The sequence below is a fragment of the Anser cygnoides genome, chromosome 4, assembly GCF_040182565.1.
Source record: "Anser cygnoides isolate HZ-2024a breed goose chromosome 4, Taihu_goose_T2T_genome, whole genome shotgun sequence".
Taxonomy (NCBI): domain Eukaryota; kingdom Metazoa; phylum Chordata; class Aves; order Anseriformes; family Anatidae; genus Anser; species Anser cygnoides.
This window is the reverse complement of record NC_089876.1, coordinates 66032793-66050524: the sequence shown is the minus strand read 5'-3', so window position 1 is coordinate 66050524 and position 17732 is coordinate 66032793. Positions and strand designations below refer to the sequence as shown.

Below are 17732 nucleotides of genomic sequence, written 5' to 3'. Positions count from 1 at the left end.
AGTCGGTGGAGGAGATGCTGGTGGACCAGCCATGGGTCGTGTGCCTGGTGTCATCCCGGGTGACAGAGGTGAGGCGTTGCGCGGGGTCTGGTGCAGCTGTGGTGTGCGTGTGAGTGCCACGAGGTGTCGGGGAGCCCTCCGAGAAGGCAGGGGGGCAGCAGGGGAGCTGTGAGGCTTCCTGGGCTGCTCGGGCAGGAAGAGAACAACCCAGGTGAGCAGGAAGCCCTGGGCAGGAGCTTTGGGGTTCTCCCTGGGAGCTGGGGTTAGGGGTTCCCCATGCCACAGGCGTGCTGGGTTTCTTCCTTCCCACGTGGCTTCAGTGGCTTTAACCCACTCTCCTCTCCCTTCTCCCGGGACCTGGGGTCCCTGGAGAGTGGAACCAGATGGGACCGGGGCTGGGCAGAGAAGTGCACGGAAGGCCGTTGCTGAAAACCACGCAAGGACCGGAGCGAACTGGAGCGATGGAGAGTGGGGATATGCTGTGGGTTTGGGCCATGGGGGTGCTGCCACCTCCGGCCCTGCCCTGTGATGTGTCCCCGTATCCATGGCAGCCCTCAGGGAGGTCACAATGGCTGGGTGCCTCATAGCTGCTGCGGTGAGCGCAGGTGGCCCATTGCTTCTCGGCGGCCACAGGAGGAGGACCTGGAGAGAGATTCTGGGGTGATCCTGCTGTGAAGGGGAGGCTGAGAAGATTTTTTGGTGAGGGGCAGGGGGAGGCCGGGGGCTGCATCCCTATGAGTTCCCAGCACGACCAGAGATGGGGACCCCAGCCTGTGCTGTTGGTGCTGGGGAGGTTTCCTCTCCAGGCTGGGAGGATGCCTGCCCCAACCTGGTGCGAATCCCCACAGCCAGCCAAGCTGACGCAAACTGTTTGGTTGTTTCCTTCCAGCTTCCTTTGCTTGTGTAGGGGTCAGGACTGGACCTACACATCATGAGGACTGTTATAAGCGAGACCACGCAATTTTCTGGTCTATCGAAGATAATTTATTAATTAGGTAAGCAGGTAGAAGCAAAACAGCGCTGGGCGGCTGGGGAGTCTCCGCTCCATCACAGCACGCAACTTTCCCTTTTCAGTGTCGCCGTTTTATAGCATCCACGTTTTGGCTTGTCAGGACTTGTTGAATCTTCTGAAGCTGTGCAGTTCGTTGTTGGGGGTCGTTGTTTTTCTTTCAATGATCATGCCTTGTGCTCGTGTTCAAGGGGGAGGGTAGTGAAGCGGCAAACAGTATTTCACAGAGTCTTTGTTTTACCAAGGACGTTTATCCAAGACCCCCTCCCCACTATCTACTTGCTTAGTCTTCCCCCTTAACAAGGTCGTAAATTGCAAAACCTTATCTTCTCAGCAGATTCTCTGAATTCCTTTTAAAGACAATGAACAAACACCCGCTAATTTATCACAAGGACGGTGGCAGAGAGACGGGGTCTGAGACTGTTGCCATCTCTGCCACCGTCGTGAATTCCTTGTTAAAGAAGCTGCAAGACAGAGAGGTGAGCTGCGGACATCCCGCTGTGCCGTGGGGGGTTGAGGGCTCCCCTCCACCCTGGGTGCCACCGAGGGGTCTTGCCTGATGGCCCCTCTGTCCTGCTGCTGGTGCCCGGTCCCCAAAGGCTGATCCTGCGGTCACGCTGGGCTGACGCTGCTGCGCTGCCTCCTTTCCCGCAGCAGCTCAGCCTGGAGCTGCCCAAGCATCCATCCTTGTCCTGGCCCTGTACCATGGTCCCAGGCTGGTGCCTGGTGCTTGGTCGGTTCCCAGGGCTGCTGCTCCCTCGGCTCCTTTGTGTAGCTGGACACAAGCTGGGACAGGACGCGGTGGTGCTGCTTGTGGGCTCTCACTCTAGAGTGAGGGGCAGCAGCTCGCAGCTGCCCGGGAATAAGGGCAAAGCAAGTGGTGTCGTGGTCTCTCCCTAGGGTGACCGAGCGGAGACCTACCGCCGCCTCCAGCATGTCTTGCAAGGAGATGATACCCGTCTGCAGAGCGGCGTTGTGAACCGAGTGCTCGCAGAGGTGTCTGGAGACATGAAGGCAGCCCAGGTGAGCTTGTTCTCTAGAAGGGCGAAAGGAGCAGCCTGCCTCTCCCCAGCTGTGGGTGTGACATGGAGTGGCGCACAGATGGTTCACTGGGATTCAGGCCTGGGGACTTCCCCAGTGCCCCTGTGGCTGCTCCCTCTCCCAGGGAGCGCATCCCGCTAGGGGAAAGGCCGTATCCAGCCCTGCTCCAGACTGTGCAGAGCGTGGTGAGCTCCTCCACGCCAGGCGACGTGTGCGCCACCTCCCAGGGCTGGAGTTGGGCCGTGCAGCCCCCCAGTTCCTGCCTCGCGCGACTCCTGCTTAACGCAGAGGCTCTGGGGACGCGTCCCAGCTCGGGCACAGCTGTCCCGGGGGTGTTCTGTGGGGGAGACGCGGTCGTCTCGCCAGTGGCTCTGACAGCAAAACGATGAGCTGAAGCCCCGTGGTCCTCACTGGCCAGCAGGGCCTGACCTGGTGCCTCAGCCTTTCTCCTGGGCAGCATTTCACCTGTGGCTCTTTTTCAGGGTGCAATGAACAATGTGACAGCAGCTGCTGGTGACGTCCTGGTGGCTCTGGCTCGTTCCCACTTCGAATTTGTGATGTCCGAGCTCCAGGGCCACCTGAAGACCATGAGGGGAGGAGCATGCCAGGAGTTTGTGCTCACCACCTTGAGCAAACTGGCCAGCAGCTATGGTATGGCCCCTTTGGCCTCGTGCTCTGGGTTATGGTCCATGACGGCCAGGAGCAGGGACCCTGCCCCTCCCTGAACGCTGTTTTGGGCCGGAGGGCTGTGGGGTTGTGGCACCTCCTCGCCTGGAGCTGGGATTTCCGCCCCGCCACCCCAATGCCAGTGCTGCAAGGGTGGAAGCTGCTGGGGACTGAACCCGCAGCGACCTCCCCTGTCCCTCTGACACGTCCCCCAGCCCGGCAGCCCCAGCCCTCCTGCCCGCGGTGCTGCTCTGGCTCTGGCTGACCGTGGCTCCCTCTGTCCCTCTGCCTGTCCTCTCTCTGCAGCCCTGCGGTGCATCCCCTTCGTCGAAATGACGCTCCTTGCTCTGCACGCCATGCTGAGACAAGTGGAGAGCAGCCGGATCCTGCGCACCATCTGCAGTGGTGAGTAGAGGGGAAGGGGCCGGGCAGGCCCTCGGTGCCTCGCTCGGATCGCGGCGTGGTCCTGCGCTGGGGGGCAAACTTTGGGAAGGGCAGGGCGGGGGCTGCAATGGTAAGTGCTGGAGGGGAAGAGGCCTGCGAGGAAGAGGAGGAGGAGGAGGAGGAGGAGGAGGAGGAGGAGGTGCGGTGTGCAGAAGGGGAGAAGGGGCACCGTATTTTAGTTCAGATGCCGGGAGCGCAGCACTTGGCAGTCCCAAGCCGACGCCTGGTGAGCCAGGGACTGCTCCACGCAGGCGTGGGTGAGGGAGCCAGGCACGCTGCCTGTTGCAGACTTTGACGAGCTCCTTCCTTCTGGTGCAGTGCTGGAGCAGTGGTCGAGGGCGATCAACGCTTACTTCAACGCCTGGGAGCAGTGCCCCTTCCCTCGCATCGGGGAGAAGCAGCTCTGCGAGCAGGTGTACTCCCTGTTCTGCCACGCTGTGGTAAACTGGCTGGGCCGCCATAAGAAGGAGGAGGTGAGCGCTGCTGGGGCAGCAGCGGGGCTGTGCCTGGCTGGGGCTGCCCGTGCCCCCTGGGTGGGAGCAGAGGGGTGAGGGGAGGGAGCGGGCGGGCTGACGCCGTGCCCGGGGCTGGGGGCTCCCAGCTGGCAAGTGCTTGGGCCCCAGGGCCCTTTGGCAGGGGAATGCTTGCTGTCCTCTGGAGAGAGCCCTTCTGTGGGGCAGAAGGGAAAGGGAAAGCCCTCTCTGTGCAAAGGCAGGCATGTGCTGGGGGACGCCGAGTGCTAGACAGCCCTCAGAGCATCTCGTCTCTTCCCTCTGCAGGACAAGCAGGCCATCTTTGGAGCAGTGACTGCTATGATGGCTGTCGTCCTCCATGATGCGCAGCACCAGGACCAGGTGTGGAAGCAGGTCGTCTGGCTCCTGCAGCAGTACCAGGAGGTCCAAGATACTTCCCGGGTGACAGAGGTGAGGCGTTGCGCGGGGTCTGGTGCGGCTGTGGTGTGCGTGTGAGTGCCACGAGGTGTCGGGGAGCCCTCCGAGAAGGCAGGGGGGCAGCAGGGGAGCTGTGAGGCTTCCTGGGCTGCTCGGGCAGGAAGAGAACAACCCAGGTGAGCAGGAAGCCCTGGGCAGGAGCTTTGGGGTTCTCCCTGGGAGCTGGGGTTAGGGGTTCCCCATGCCACAGGCGTGCTGGGTTTCTTCCTTCCCACGTGGCTTCAGTGGCTTTAACCCACTCGTCCTCTCCCTTCTCTTGTAGAGCCTCCATTATTTCCTGAAGACCTTGGAGGAACTTCACGCTGTCGCCCCCAAGGACAAGCTCCGTGCCATCGCTGCTGCTGTGCACCACGAGGTAAAGGGAGCCCGTGCCTGTGCTGCTGGCCCAGGTCCTGCAGGCCGGATTGCCACAGAGGGGCAGGGCAGGGCAGGGCGTCCTTCCACCGGGACCTTCCTGGAGGTGCCTCGAGGCTGTGAGCACCCTGATCCTGGCTGTTTTGTGCAGGCCCGAGGGGCAGCTCAGTTCCTTCAGCACTTCCCTCTCAGCCACCTGGCAGGAGGACTCTGGAGTGCCGGGACCCAAAAGGCAGCCTCTGATCGCTGCTCTGCCTGCGATCTTTCTCTAAAATGGACCTTTCTCCCACAGCTTGGGGACGAGACCAGGCAGCACAGTGCAGGCCATAAAGAAGAACTGAGGCAGTGCATTGTGCTTCAAGGTAAGGGAGGGAATGGGACGATGCCTGTCGTGTTCTCCCAACTTCCTTGTGAACCTCAGCCATGGGGTTTTGCTGACTATTCATGCAAAATGTGGTTTCTGGCCCACAGCTCGAATCTACCCGGAGGAGACGGTCACGTTCCTGCTGTCCCAGCTGAGCAGCGAGAACCAGGGCTCCCGCGGGACAGCGCTGACTCTGCTGGGAGCTGTGGCCCGCTCTGACGGTCAGTACCACAGGCCAGGGCCGCCAGCCAGGGCTGGGGCAGTCAGGGGGCTGAAGCTATCTGCTGTCAGAGCTTTCAGGCCCTGTAACGCAGTAGTAGCGGCAGAAACAAAGTCCTTCTGGGACGCCAGTGCTTCCCCTGCAGTCAGAGCCCAGCCCTGCTGTGCTGTCCCGCTCGTCTGTGAAAAGCCTGGGAGCTTCGAGGGATCCCTTCTGCCATCTGAGCCCTGCCTGAACGCATACCTCTCTGTGTCTCTTGCAGAACCTGCAGTGAGAGAGAAGCTGCCCCTAATTGTAGAGGCCGTGCAGCCCTTGTTCACTGAGTCCGGCACCCAGGTGAGCTCATTTAGGAAGGAACAGCGAGACCAGTGGGGCAGAGAAAGCCCCCAGAGCGGGCAGGTTGTTGTGCTGTACAAAGCCTAGCCCCGACCCCTGGCAGCGAAGGCTTCTCCTGTGCACTCGTTGCCTCTCCACGGGCTGCGAGGGCTGCCCCCAGGCAAAGGTGGCTTCCCTTTGGCTGCTGGCGGGGCAGACCGTAACCACCCTGTCTCCTTGGCAGTTGAGGAGAGCGCTCCTGGGTTTCATCAAGGATCTGCTCAGCGTCAGCATCCCGAGCTGCTTGGCATGGGATGTGGTGGCGCACATCTTTGTCGAGTTCAGGCGGGCCTCGGACAGACTGGTAAGGACAGAGCGGGACACCCGCGGCTCGGTCCCGTGCCCAGGCTGTGCCGAGAGCTCCCTCAGTGGCACTCGCAGCATCGCCTGGGCCCCGCAGAACCTCGTGTGCCCGACAGCCCTGTGCAGCGCTCGCTGCTCCCAAGCTGCCCAGCACTTCCTTGGGGCTGGGACGTGGCCCCTGAGTGGGGCCTGGCTGTCCTCATCCTCCACAGAGCCTCCTGAGGTGGGAGCTGAGAGTAATGGGGGGTTTCCCAACGCTGTCTTGCAGGCGGTAGAAGACGTCCAAGAGGAAAGAGACCTTCAGGCCCAGTGCATAGGTATCCTGGAGTCTCTGGATCTCTCTGTGGAAGGGATGACCGAAGTAAGTGGTCCTGCTCCCTGCTGCTGCAGCCACTTTTCACCTTCAGGGTGTTTTTGCCAGCCCTCGCCTGCCCCCCCGGAGCTCGACCCTAATGGGCTCCAAGGGATGCGCAAGCCATCCTTTTCACCTCTGAGCCGAGATGGGAATGCTGATGTGCCAAACTTCCTCCTCCTCCTCTGCAGCTCTTGTGGCCACGGCTCCTGCAGTACGTGGTGCCGACCCAGTACTGCGGCATGCTGGTCCCGCTGTTGCGTTGTCTCCAAGCCCTGATCGAGAGGCAGAAGCAAACGGAAGGGCAAGAGGACACCGAGAAGCCTGCTGACGTCCAGGAGCAAGGTGGGACCAGAAGGTGCCCCAGCAACCTGTGCCGGGCTCGGCCAGGGGCCTGCCTGGTGCATGCCTCCCTGCACCCTGGCAGCCCCCAGGCCAGCTCTGCAGCTGCACGGGTACTCTCAGCCCCGCGTCGGGGCGTCGAAGGTGCGAGGGGCTGGGTGCAGAGGTGCTCAAGGGCTCACCCTGCCTTTTTTCCTCCTTGCAGCCAAGAAGCCCACGCCACAGGCCCTACTGGTTCGGCTGTTGGTGAGTAGCGGGGCCCCGGGGCAAGAGCTTTTCTGGCCAGGGGCAGGGGGAGATGCTGGGGCAGGGATGCTTTTGCTGGCAGCCCCGAGGAGGAGGCAGCGCGTCCCAGCGTGCCCAAGCCCATGAGCTGGGGATCCCGCTCCCTCCCTGGGGCTGGAAGCACGTGGGGGGAGGCGCCGAGGCAGAGTCGAGCTCCCTCGTGGGAGAAGCCGCGTCCCTGGTGGAAGGAGTGACCCCGTCTCTCTCTGTCCTCCTCTAGGTGGTGGCGGCTTGTGATCAGTGCAGAGAATGCGCGGTTGCTGCCCTACAGCTGCTGCAGGCCCTGCAGAGCAGGATCCACAGCTCCCTGAGGGGACTGTGGCCCATCTCCATCCCCTGCATGCTGCAGTACCTTGAAGGTAAGGTGCCAGTGTGGAGGGCCGGGCTCAGGAGAGCTGGAGGGGGCAGGAAAACAGCCTCCCAGCATGGCGTAGGGGAACCGCTGCCGTCCCCCTTCCAGGCAGCCAGCGTGGAGGCTGGGGGCAGCGATCTGCTGGGATCAGCTCGTCCCAGGGGTGGACGGGGCCATCGATGTCCCCGTGGAGGGCAGGTCTGGGCAGTGTCCCCCTGCCCCTGCTGGGACGGTGCTTGGGGCAGGGGTGGGACCAGCGCCCCTGGCTCTGGAAGGCCGAGTGCCTGGGGCAGGTCTGCAGCAGCCGTTCTGGGCAGCTCGGTCCCACGCTGGGCAGCGCAGTAGCCTGGGAGGAGGCCCTAAATGGGCTGCAAGTGTTGGGTCTGTCAGGAGAAAATGTGTGCGGCTGTGCACGCTGGGGCACGGTGCTCGAGTAGTGCGGGGATCACAGTCGGGCAGCGGCGATCGGCCCCAGTCAGTCTTTCCTTCCCTGGCTTGAGTCGGTGGCTCTGGCCAATGTCCCTGGGATCCAGCTGAGGTCTGCAGCCTGGCAAGAGCTTTGGTGCAGGCAATTTTAGGCCCTTTCAAGCCTGGGACTTCTGGGGTTTTTGGCTCCCAGGGAAGGAGAGCACTGAACTCTTCTCCGGTGCTGGCTTAAGTGACAGCGAGGCATTTTGCTTCCTCTTGCTTTCCAGAAAAAACAGAGGGCTTCCTGGACTCTGAAGAGTGGCAGTGCAATCTGCTTAAGGTACAGCATCCCTGGGGGTGAGGCTGTGGGCAGTTGTGCCCCGACAGCTCCTGGGGCACGTGAACGTGAAAGGCCCGGGCAAAGGGCGAGACAACATTTGCCTCCTGTCGTGTTCCCCCCCAGTTCCTGACGGAGTCGGTGGAGGAGATGCTGGTGGACCAGCCATGGGTCGTGTGCCTGAGCCGGGAGCTGAGCCAGCAGCTGAGCAACCCCTCCAGCAGCGCCGAGGACAAGGTTTGCGCCCTGCCTGCGCCCTCCTGGCAGCACAGCCCCGGGGCACCCAGCTCCGGGGCTGGGGCTGAAGGAGCGCGTTCCCCGTGCGGGCTGTCGTCACCGCTCCCCCTGCCCTCGCCCCAAAGATGCTTCCCTCCGTGCTGCCCAGGGTCGGCTACAGCCGGGCGCCGCGGCTGCTCCCTGGGCTGTTGGGGCCTGTCGCGGCCAGGCCCTGTCCTGACAAGTCGCGCCGTTACCACGTCTCGGTCTCGGTCTCTTCTCTTTCAGAACTTCCTGTACCAGGCTCTCGGCACGGTGCTGGCCTCTTGTCGGCAGCTCACCCACGTCCAAGGGCAGCTGCTGAAATACTTGAAAGAAACAGATGCCACCAGCCCATGTGACAGACAGGTGAGGTTTCCTCTCCTGCCCCTGCTCTGCCTGGTGTCCCCTCGTCCCAGCCCTGCTCCAGACCTTTTTCATTTCCTTGTAGCTGTTGTTTCCCTCAGGCAATGTCCTGCCTTGCCGTCGTAGCTGGCCAGGACTGGCCAGCGTGTGCCAGAGCTCACTCCCATTTCTCCATCACTGCAGGGAATAGCTTCAGTGGTCTCCTATGCTGCTGAGCGCCACTTCTACCTGGCCCTGGATGCAATGCGCAAGTTCACCAATTGGCTCATCACATTTGACAGATGTCGAAAGGTAATGGGTGCAGGGTTTTAGTGTTCGGCCTTCTCTTGCCCTGTTCTCACTTCCTGAACAGTGGCGGCCGAGTCGTGGCAGCCACATTGCATTTACCCCTCCCGTAAGAGCTACCTAAGACGCACTGCCCCCTCCAGAAAGCTGAGGGCCAGGAGCCGGAGCCCTGTGAGCTCTTGCTGGCTCTGCCCCTCACCTGGGGGCCATGGGCAAGCCTTTCATGGCCAGTACGCCCCTGACGGGCACAGGCTGCTCACCTCAGGGCAGGAATGGGACAAACTCCTTCGGATGGTTTTCCACGGCCCTGCACAGCTGAGCCACACAGCCCCTTACAGCCCCGCTCCCCAGCCCCACAAATTCGTCGAGTCCTGGGGCACAGCAGGGCCAGCGGACTGACATCTCGGGACATCTTACTCAACACAGGCGCAGAAGGGACACCAGAGAGCTCAGGCCACTTGGGCTGCAGCCATGCTTACCTATGGCAAGGTTGCACTGCACGCGCCCAAGTCAGAACTGCTGGCCTGCGTGGAGGAAGACATCCTGGCCAACATCCTGGAGCTCTTCCATGCCTGCAGAAAGGTAGGAGCGTGGGGCACAGAGGGGCAGGGAGGGCTGGGGGCCCCCACGTGCCGAGGTGGAAGGTCTCTTTCTGAACGTCCCCTGAGTGGTTTGTCCTGAATGTCCAGGTCCAACCCCAGCCCCTAAGAACCCCTCGCCCGTGTTCCTCTCCCAGCTCTTCAAGCAGTTCAACTGGTGTTTTTCTCTCTCGGGTCTCAGGAACTGCAGCACAAGCTCGCCCTGCTGAACGGCATCAAGGAGGTCACCTGTGCCATCCAGGCTGCGGACACCAAGCACAGCTTCAGGCTCTGCAAGAAGCCGGAGGTGCTAGAGATCCTGCTGGTGAGTGCCTGGAGCCGGGGCTGCCCGCAGGGGAGGCGCGATGGTCTCCCCCAGCCACCCACCAGCTCCTGAGCTCCCAAAGCCTTGTCCCCAGCTGCTGGGCCCTGGGGAGCTGGCACTCGGTGGCTGGAGAGCACGGTGGCTCTGTGGTGGCCGTGGGGATGAAGGGGCTGGTGCGGGCGCAGGCCTGTCAGCAGAGCCGGCTCCTGGGGCGGGTGGGCAGGCTCTCCGTGCCATTGCCGCCCTGAGTGCGTCTCTCTGGGACTTGCAGGACTTGATGGAGGAGGATGCCTGCGACACCCCTGTGTCCCAAGTGCATCTCAAGATGCTTCAGCTCCTGGAGCAGCTGAGGTGAGGTCTGTGCCCCAGGCTGTGGGGGCTCGCTGTGCGTCCCAGCCCAGCCGGCTGGTGCAGCCCCAGTGGTCTCGAGTGTGGGGCAGGGAGCTGCCGGCTCTGGGCCGGGACGGCGTGCCCCGTCCTGGGTGACTTCCGAAGGCCGGGGGGCTGTTGGGGCTGGGGGGCCGCATCCACAGAGACGGGGCTGGGCTGTCATGGTCAGCGAGCCATGAGCGCTGTGCCGGCAGAAAGCCCCTGGCTCTCCAGGGGACGGGGAGGGCAAGGAACGGGCACCTGGGGGGGGTCTCCTTGCCCCTGGGGGTGAGTGCTTGGCCGCTGCCGGGGAGCTGCCAGGAACTGCCGGAGCTGGAGCTCACCAGCACGGGCTGGGGGGGCCGGGTCTGGGGCTCAAACCCAGTTGGCGTTTGGGCCACTCTGGAGATTGCTGGTAAACCCCCTCACTGTTTTCTCCTTTTTTCTCCATCCAGCACGCTGAAGCCTTGCATGGACTGGGAGTACAGGTGCTCCCAGGTGGCTGTGTGCTGCTGGAGAGTCCTGTCGTGCCCTCCTGAGGAGACAGAGCTGCAGGTACCTGCCAGCCCTTCCCTGCACACCTCAGCGCTCCCTGTGCCCTGGCAGCTGCCGCGGTGCTCAGCCTCACTCCTCCTTTCCCGTTTTCAGTCTCTGCAGACATCGTGTGAGGAAGCTCTGGGCCAGCTTGTGTCAGCCCTTCTCAAAGCAGAAGGGACCTCCAGCGCCTTCGCGGACGTGGTCTCTGTGAGTATCCATGAGGCAGTGGGGCAGAGTTGGGGCCTTAGGGGATGCCCAGAGGAGGATCCGTTCCCTGCCGCAGTGCCAGGGCAGGCAAAGGAACGGGCCCTGCGGGAGGCAAAGCCAAGAGCCAGGCTCCCAAGTGCCAGGCTGGCACAGGGAGATGCCGGTGGGGAAACGGCTCCTGGGTGAGGGCAGGGGTGCGTGGAGCGAGCGGGGCAGGGGGGTGGCAGTGCCGGTGCTCGGCGGGGCTGGGGCCACGCGGAGCCGCAGGGCAGGCCCTGCGGGAAGGGGCCAGAAGAGGAGGGAGGCAGAGAGGGGTGCTGGGGAGAGAAGGACACCCGTCACGAGACGCATGTGCTCCACCCCAGATCTTGCTGTGCCACCTCACGTCAACGAAAGCATGGGAGCGAGAGAGGGCCCTGCAGGTCTGCGCCCAGCTGCTGGGCACTTACGAAGAGCTCTTCAAGTGTTCGGTGAGTAGGGAGCCCCGCGTGCCCTGTCCCCTCTCCCTGCTGGCCACGGCCCCGACGCCTGGCCATGGCCTGGGGAGGCGAGCAGGCACTGGGCTGCCTGCGAGCTTCCTCCTGCCTCTCGCCCCCGCAGAGGGAACGCACCTGCTCGCAGTTCGGCTCCTTGGTCGGCGTGCTGGGGCCTCTGCTGAGCGACTCCCAGGCCACGTCCCGGCAGAGGGCAGGGGCCTGCCTCAGCTGCCTCCTCCGGATCCAAGGTGAGGAAAGCGGGTTCTTCCTGGCCCCCATCAGCCCCATCTTCTCTTCCTTCCCTGCCCAGCGAGGGCTTTTGTTTACGTCCCTTCCCAGCCAGTCAAGAAACACTGTCGCGACGAATGAGGGGAGTGGACGGGGCGCTCTGTGGCCCTGCACAATCACCGTTCCCACTAAGAAATCGGTTGGAAGCGAGCTCCTGCCCCCTCCTCAGTGAGCAGCGTCTGCGCTGAGGAATTTGCGGGGAGGTTTGCTCCCTCCCGGAGACGCTGGTGCCCGGTGCAGGACCTGGGGACGCAGCAGCTGGGAGCAGAGGCCTGCGGCTGCTGGGACCCCACAGCCCCAAAACAGCTCCAGGGGAAGGAGGGCTCTGTGCGGCCCGGGATGTGTCAGCCACGGAGCCGGGCTGGTGGCATCCTGCCACGGGAGGGTTGGGAGGGCCCTGGCCTTTGCTCCCCAGCCTCCTCTATCCACGTGTGGCGCCAGAGATTCAGTTCCCCTAACCAGGACTCCCTTCTCTCACAGCATGTGGCATGACGAAGACCAGGAGAGCGGTGCTCCAAGTGCCTGACTGCAAGGAGCTGTGTGAGAGGCTGAAGAGCACGGAGGACGGGTCTCTGTGTGAGGACCCTGCCAAAATAGCGAAGGTAACTGGCTCCAGAGAGTGAGGTGGGGGCCCCAGTGCATTTGTCAGGAGGTGCGTTTCGCACGCAGGGAAACAAGACGAGAGGAGATGGTTCTAAACCCCTCCGCTGCAGGAAGTACAAAAAAGCAGCGTATGCACAGAGGAGTGTGCCCTGAGTGCCCTCTCAGTGACCAGCGAGCTGCTGAGCTCAGAGGCCCCTGGAGTTTCCTTTCTGTTCTAAAGAGCCGGAGCAGAGCTGTGACAGTGTCTCTCCTGTCTCTCCAGGGGGTTTGCCAGTACTTCCCCCAGGGACAGGCCAGGAGCTTCATGGACGCCATCATGAAGACCTTCGAATGCGCTAACGAGGAGCGTGCACAGGCAGCTGGCGACTGGATGATCGGATTCCTGGAAGCGTGCGGAAAGGAAATACGTCCAGAGGTAAGGGAGACCCTTGTAACCCTCGGCCTCGACTTCTCTCTGTTGGCTGTTGTGCTGCACCTCGTGTGGGCTGAAGAAATGCAGCCCGAGCGTGGAGCTGAGGGGACCGCTGCTGCCTGACACGTTCTGCTCTGTGCGGTCCTCTGACGAGGACTCAGGCACTGCACTCTCAAGTCTCCCGTCGGCGCAGGTCCTTGCCCCGGGCGAGGCAGTTACCGCTGGGACACACCAACCTTCCCGTTCCTCCCCACTGCCTGCAAGGTGTCGGAGCCTGCTGGGTTGCGATCTCCCATCGCTGCAGCCGTGCGCCGGCGATTATCCAGGCTGTTGGGCATAAAACGTGCCCAGGCCTTCGGTGTGCCCAAATCGCTCAGCTGCTGCCACCGCCGGCCCCAGGCACACGCAGCGACGGAGGGGGGTGTGCGCGTGTGCACGTTGGTGTGCGTCAGCGCCGAGAGCACACGCGCCCCCAGCCGTGAGGCAGGGCTCAGGGACGAGGGCTTGTCAGCGTGCCAAGGCGGCAGGCGTTGCTCAGGCGCCGAGTGACCGTGCTGGGGTCCTGCACAGGCAAAGGATACGCTGAGGTGTGCCATCTCGCCCCTTGCCTTGCAGGTGCCTGAAGTCGTGAACATCCTGTGGAAGGCCATGTACACCATGCAGCAGGGCACCCTCAGGGACCTGCTCTTGAAGGCAGCCCGTCTCCTGGCTGGCTTCCACCTTCAGCCTGTGGTGGACAGCCTCCTCCAGACAGAACTGCCCTCAGAGAGGTATGTGCGCTCCCCCCTTGCCCCGCTGTGGCCAAACAGCAACCCCAGGCTTGCCTGCGGTAGGCAGATCCAGGGAAGCAGCAGGTCCCATTCCTCCCCCAGAAGCCTGAGCTCTGCGAGATCGTGCACTCGTGCCTCTGGGGAAGCAGGCATCGTATGCCCGCTGCTGGCGAGGAGAGCGTTTGGCCTCTGGGGAGGGCACCAGGGCTGCCAGAGGACGGGGCTCACGGGTGAACGTCTGGTTGCTTGCAGAGACATGGTGCAGCTCTGGAGGAGCCTGGGCAGCAGCGACGTCGGGCCTCAGGTCCTGAGGCACTTAGCAGAGAGGCTGGACAAGGCACCTGAAACCAGACCTTTGTGCAACGATGCTGATCAAGAGCCGCATCGTCTCAAGGTATGTTCGTTGGCAGAAGCATTTCTGCAGCTTCCCACCTGCTTTCTAACTTAGCTCATCAGGGTGAGGGACTTGGGGGTCATCCGAGGCTGTCCCAGGTGTGAGACCTGCCGGCAGGAAGAGTCCCCCAGGGGGACAGGGGCACCAGTGGGCTGGTGGGAAAGGCGGTGTTTAACAGGTTCTTGTGGGTCACATTTCCCTGCAGCTCCTCTGTGCGATCTCTGAGGTGGTGTCTGCTCTGCTGACCGCGGAGGCAGTCCGGGACCTGCTTCCTCACCTCCTTCCAGTCCTCCTGCAGTGGGTCAGCAAGGAACTGGGGGTAGAGTTGCTGTTTCCCCCTCTGAGTCCTCCAAGAGGACTCCTCCTCTTCAAGGACATGGGACAAGAGGAGCAGTTGTGCGGGTAAGGAGCAGCAGGGGCGGGGAACGGGGGGCTTCAGTTCCCCAGCCAGGCACGTTTGTTCGTGGTGCTGAGGGAGCCAAAGGGCTGCCCTGTTTCCCAAGCCTGCCCTGTTTCCCAGGTGTGGAAACGGGTCGCCGGGGCTCGTTTGACTTCTGTCCTCTGCTGGAGAAGGATCCCAGACGGGATCGTTCCCAGGATGTCCCCAGGGGATGTTCCCAGACGGGACGGGACCGACGGCTGCTCTCGGCCTGTCTCCTCTGCGTCCCCGATTACAGCGTGTCCTTCCTCTCTCTGGACCGATCCAGGAGAGACCGGGCGTGTCCTTCCTCTCTCTGGACCGATCCGGGAGAGACCGGGCGTCAAACCCTGCGCAGGGCTGGCAGCTCTCGGGACAGGGGAGACCCCAGGCATGGGGCAGCTCGGGGCGCTGGGACCGGGGCGTTTCGGCAGAGCCAAGACAAAACTTCCCCTCCGGTGCCACGATGTGAGATTTCTGTGGGTTTTCTTTCGCCAGACTCTACTGTGATGCTCTGGAGCAAGTGCTGAGAAGATGCCTGGACGAGAGGTGGCAGCAGGTGCTCTGCAGGCACGGAGTGTGGCCATCCCTGGACTTGCCTCAGTGGCACTGCAACAGCGTGCAGCTGCTGACCAGGTGAGAGCCCAGCGGGTGGCTGTGCCCCGGGAAGCAGCCGCAGGACCCTTCCCGTGTGCCTGGGGAGCTCTCCTGGGAGGCAGGGCAGCGCCTGCGTCGCAGCAGGGGACGTTTCGGGCCGCTGCCCATGGCCTTCCCACCTGACCACGTCACCTGCTTGTGCTCTGTGTGCAGTGTGCTGCTCCGTGCCCGGCTCGTCTCGCGTGCGCTCATACAGACCTTCCTGCCGTGGCTGCACTCCCCCTTGCCAAACCTGCAGGTCACGGCGCTGGCTTTCTTCGCTGAGGTGAGGCGGCACGTGGGGCGGGGTGGGCTCAGAGGGCTTTTCGGAAGAAACTGCTGCTTGGGGTGTCTCTTTATGGAAGAGACCAGCCGAGGTCCCATGCCAGCACTAACAGACCTTTGGCTGTCTTGTAGCTGATGAAGGACCCGCCAGCTGAGGGGAAGGATCTCCTGAAGCCCCTGGTACGGCTCTTCCTGGAGAAGCTGCAGCATCCGAGCTGTGTTGTGCAGCACATGGCAGCGAGAGGCCTGGGCAGTGCTGTCAGTGGCTTGCCCAAGAAGGTGAGGCGCACTTTCCTCTGCTCTGGCTGCAGCCCCCCAGCAGAGAGCCGGGCAGAGGCTGAGTGAGAGCCAAGCAGAGCCGCGGGGCAGTTCGGGAGCCTGGGGCAGAGCAGCACGGGCAGATGGGGGCTTCCCAACGGCCAGGCTGCTCTCCAAGCTCAGCACGGTGGCAGCGGGGAACCGTGCGAGTGCAGTTCGTCACGGGGTTGTGCCGCAGCCGCACCCCCTTGCCAAACAGACGTGGGGAGAAAGGGTGGGCATTGCAGGCAGGAGCCGCGAGCAGCTTGTGCGCATCTTTGGCGTTGCAGGTTCAAAAGCACAAGAGGAGCATCGTGGCAGCACTGGAGCGTGAAATGAGGAACGTGGACCATCCAGAGGTGGCTGCGGAGAGCATGTTGGCCCTGGCAGAAATACTTGCAAAGCAGACGGCGAAGGGCTTGGGCGGGGCCTTCAGACGCATCGCCCGCTCCACCAGGAAGTTCCTTGATGCCGTGAGTGAACCTACTTTTCTCCCACTTGTCCGAGGGGCGTGGGGTGGGCAGGGGCCTGCCCGTGCTGCGTGGAGGTGCTCCTCCAGGCAACCAGCTGCCGTGGCCCCTCTCTCTCTCTCTCCTGCGGGTGGGACGCACCGAGCGCCCCGGCACTCAGGTGCCATTTCTTAGGGATGGGACGAGGAAGGGACCTTCCACATGGCAGGGAAGGGGCCGGGATGAGGTGACCTCGTTCTGGAGCTGGTTTCCAAAGTGCCACTGCCAACAGCGCTGTGCTCGCTCGCCCTCAGTTGTCAGTCCCTGATGCTTCGTTGTTGCAGAGAGGCTGGGAGACGATGCCTTCGTGACCCAGCTCACAGATGGCTTTCTGGGTTGCAGAAGCAAGAGGACCTTCGTTTTGCGGCCTTCAGTCTCTACACGGCCCTGGCTGCTGGCGCCAAGGACAATCTCACCACGTTCTTCAGCGGAGAAGTGGAGCAGATATTGGGAAGCCTCTTCCTGCACCTCCAGGACCCCAGCTGTGCAGTATCCAGCGTAAGAACCCCCTGAGCTTATTTGCCAACCCACAGAAAGGCTCCCTGAGGAGCTGCCTCCCTGGCAAGGGAGAAGGAACGACCGAGCACAATGCTCTTTTCCAGGTTTGCAGGACAGCCCTCTATGTCTGCGCTCCTTTCGTCGAGCCAAAGGGGCTGCAGGTAGTCGTCAAGAATGCCATCGGACGCAGTGGAGCACAGCTGCAGAGCGAGGTCTGCTCTTACCTGGTGAGTGAGCCCTGTCCCGGGGCGACGCTGGGGCCACGGGGCCCGGCACCGAGCGGGGAGCATGGCGTGACGCGTCCGTCCGTCCCACCGCACGCTCCCCGGGAGTCTGAGGGCTCGGCAGCGAGGCCTCTCCGGCCCAAGCAGAATTCACACCTCCCTGCTCTCCCCCAGGAGACACATGCTCCCGAGCTGCTGAAGACACTGAAGCGCCAGCAGAAGCCACCACTGGAGAAGCGGTCCACAGATGCCACTCTCCACGTCCTTGGTGAGAGCCGGGACGGAGCTCTCTGCTCCGCTCCCACCGGGGCGGCCCAGGGGCCGCCAAGCGCTGCCCCAGCCGCCTTCCCTACGGTGCCCAGGAGGGCACGGCCAGGGGCCGTATCTTGACACTGCCTCTTCTTCCCCACGCTACAGAAGCCAGCCCGGAGCACAAAGAAGGCAGCCCAAAGCATGCTGAAGACATCCCAGAGCATGCAGAAGATCTCTCGGGGCACACAGAAGACGTCCCCGAGCTTGCAGAGGCCTGAGCACCCACAGAATAAAAATCCAGAGAGCACAGCGGCTGTGGACTGGGTCCTTCCCAGGGTGGCATTGGTGGGAGCTGGGGCCAGGCAGCGCTGCCTGCAAACCTCTCAGCACTGGTGGGATGGGGAGGGTCAGGGCCAAAGCACCAGTGCTCCGATCCCCCCATCCATGTCCAAATGTAGTCCCAAAGCTGGGAAAAAACAAGAAAACCTTGAAGAAAATTGGGAGGCCTGCAGCTTGTGTAGTCTTTTAGCTGAAGGAAAGAGACAGGTAGCCTTGAGCTAGCAGAAGCAAGGAAGATAAGGGATAAAAGGTTAAAAAGAAGAAGGAGAAAACCAGCTCCAGACTGGTTTTCCAACTATAGTTACCTTTTGCTCAATAAGGGTCATTAACATATTAAAAATCACGCCCATCAAAATGCTAATGTATGCTGATGTGGGATTTGGTGTCCTCCCCTCCACCACTGTTCCTTTGTAATGAGCACACTCAGTAGAGATAAGTTAGGTGAGCTATGACAGCCAATCAAAAGTAACCAAAGAGAGAGTTTTCACAAGTTTGCTGTGTATAAATTACGGTGATTCGAGTCAGAGGTGTGCTTGCTTTGAGAAAGATCGCCAAGCACCCGACTCTGCAGAGTTATATAATTAATTATTTAATTAAACGACCTTCA

At 62.4% G+C, this 17732-nt stretch overlaps 2 protein-coding genes across 2 annotated transcripts; both read left to right on the top strand.

Annotated features, from left to right (window-relative positions):
- Window positions 1-1001: 1001 nt before the first annotated feature.
- Window positions 1002-7826, top strand: LOC136790781 (maestro heat-like repeat-containing protein family member 2B). The gene is made up of 16 exons (XM_066996561.1): window positions 1002-1488; window positions 1910-2032; window positions 2533-2701; window positions 3023-3121; window positions 3479-3633; window positions 3940-4083; window positions 4373-4465; window positions 4757-4826; window positions 4936-5049; window positions 5311-5384; window positions 5608-5727; window positions 5995-6087; window positions 6270-6423; window positions 6626-6666; window positions 6926-7064; window positions 7753-7826. Exons 1-16 carry the CDS (start codon window positions 1372-1374, stop codon window positions 7824-7826), a joined length of 1779 nt encoding a protein of 592 aa, XP_066852662.1. The 5' UTR covers window positions 1002-1371.
- Window positions 7827-8609: 783 nt separating this feature from the next.
- Window positions 8610-17093, top strand: LOC136790744 (maestro heat-like repeat-containing protein family member 2B). Its single transcript, XM_066996330.1, has 20 exons — window positions 8610-8714; window positions 9135-9290; window positions 9489-9611; window positions 9883-9962; window positions 10436-10535; window positions 10629-10724; window positions 11090-11194; window positions 11325-11448; window positions 11969-12090; window positions 12354-12506; window positions 13119-13273; window positions 13526-13667; window positions 13873-14069; window positions 14584-14721; window positions 14896-15007; window positions 15139-15285; window positions 15594-15776; window positions 16155-16310; window positions 16415-16802; window positions 16952-17093. The coding sequence occupies exons 1-20, from the start codon at window positions 8667-8669 to the stop codon at window positions 17062-17064; spliced, it is 2838 nt and encodes a 945-aa protein (XP_066852431.1). The 5' UTR covers window positions 8610-8666; the 3' UTR covers window positions 17065-17093.
- Window positions 17094-17732: the final 639 nt, after the last annotated feature.

Excerpts from the sequence above, each read along its gene's own strand:
- LOC136790781 (XM_066996561.1), top strand. The coding sequence starts at position 1,372 with ATGAACAAACACCCGCTAATTTATCACAAGGACGGTGGCAGAGAGACG. Across the intron at positions 3,122-3,478 it reads CCTGCGCACCATCTGCAGTG|TGCTGGAGCAGTGGTCGAGG; the intron begins GTGAGTAGAGGG and ends CTTCTGGTGCAG. Across the intron at positions 4,827-4,935 it reads GCAGTGCATTGTGCTTCAAG|CTCGAATCTACCCGGAGGAG; the intron begins GTAAGGGAGGGA and ends TCTGGCCCACAG.
- LOC136790744 (XM_066996330.1), top strand. The coding sequence starts at position 8,667 with ATGCGCAAGTTCACCAATTGGCTCATCACATTTGACAGATGTCGAAAG. Across the intron at positions 13,274-13,525 it reads ACAGAACTGCCCTCAGAGAG|AGACATGGTGCAGCTCTGGA; the intron begins GTATGTGCGCTC and ends GGTTGCTTGCAG. Across the intron at positions 14,722-14,895 it reads AGCGTGCAGCTGCTGACCAG|TGTGCTGCTCCGTGCCCGGC; the intron begins GTGAGAGCCCAG and ends CTCTGTGTGCAG.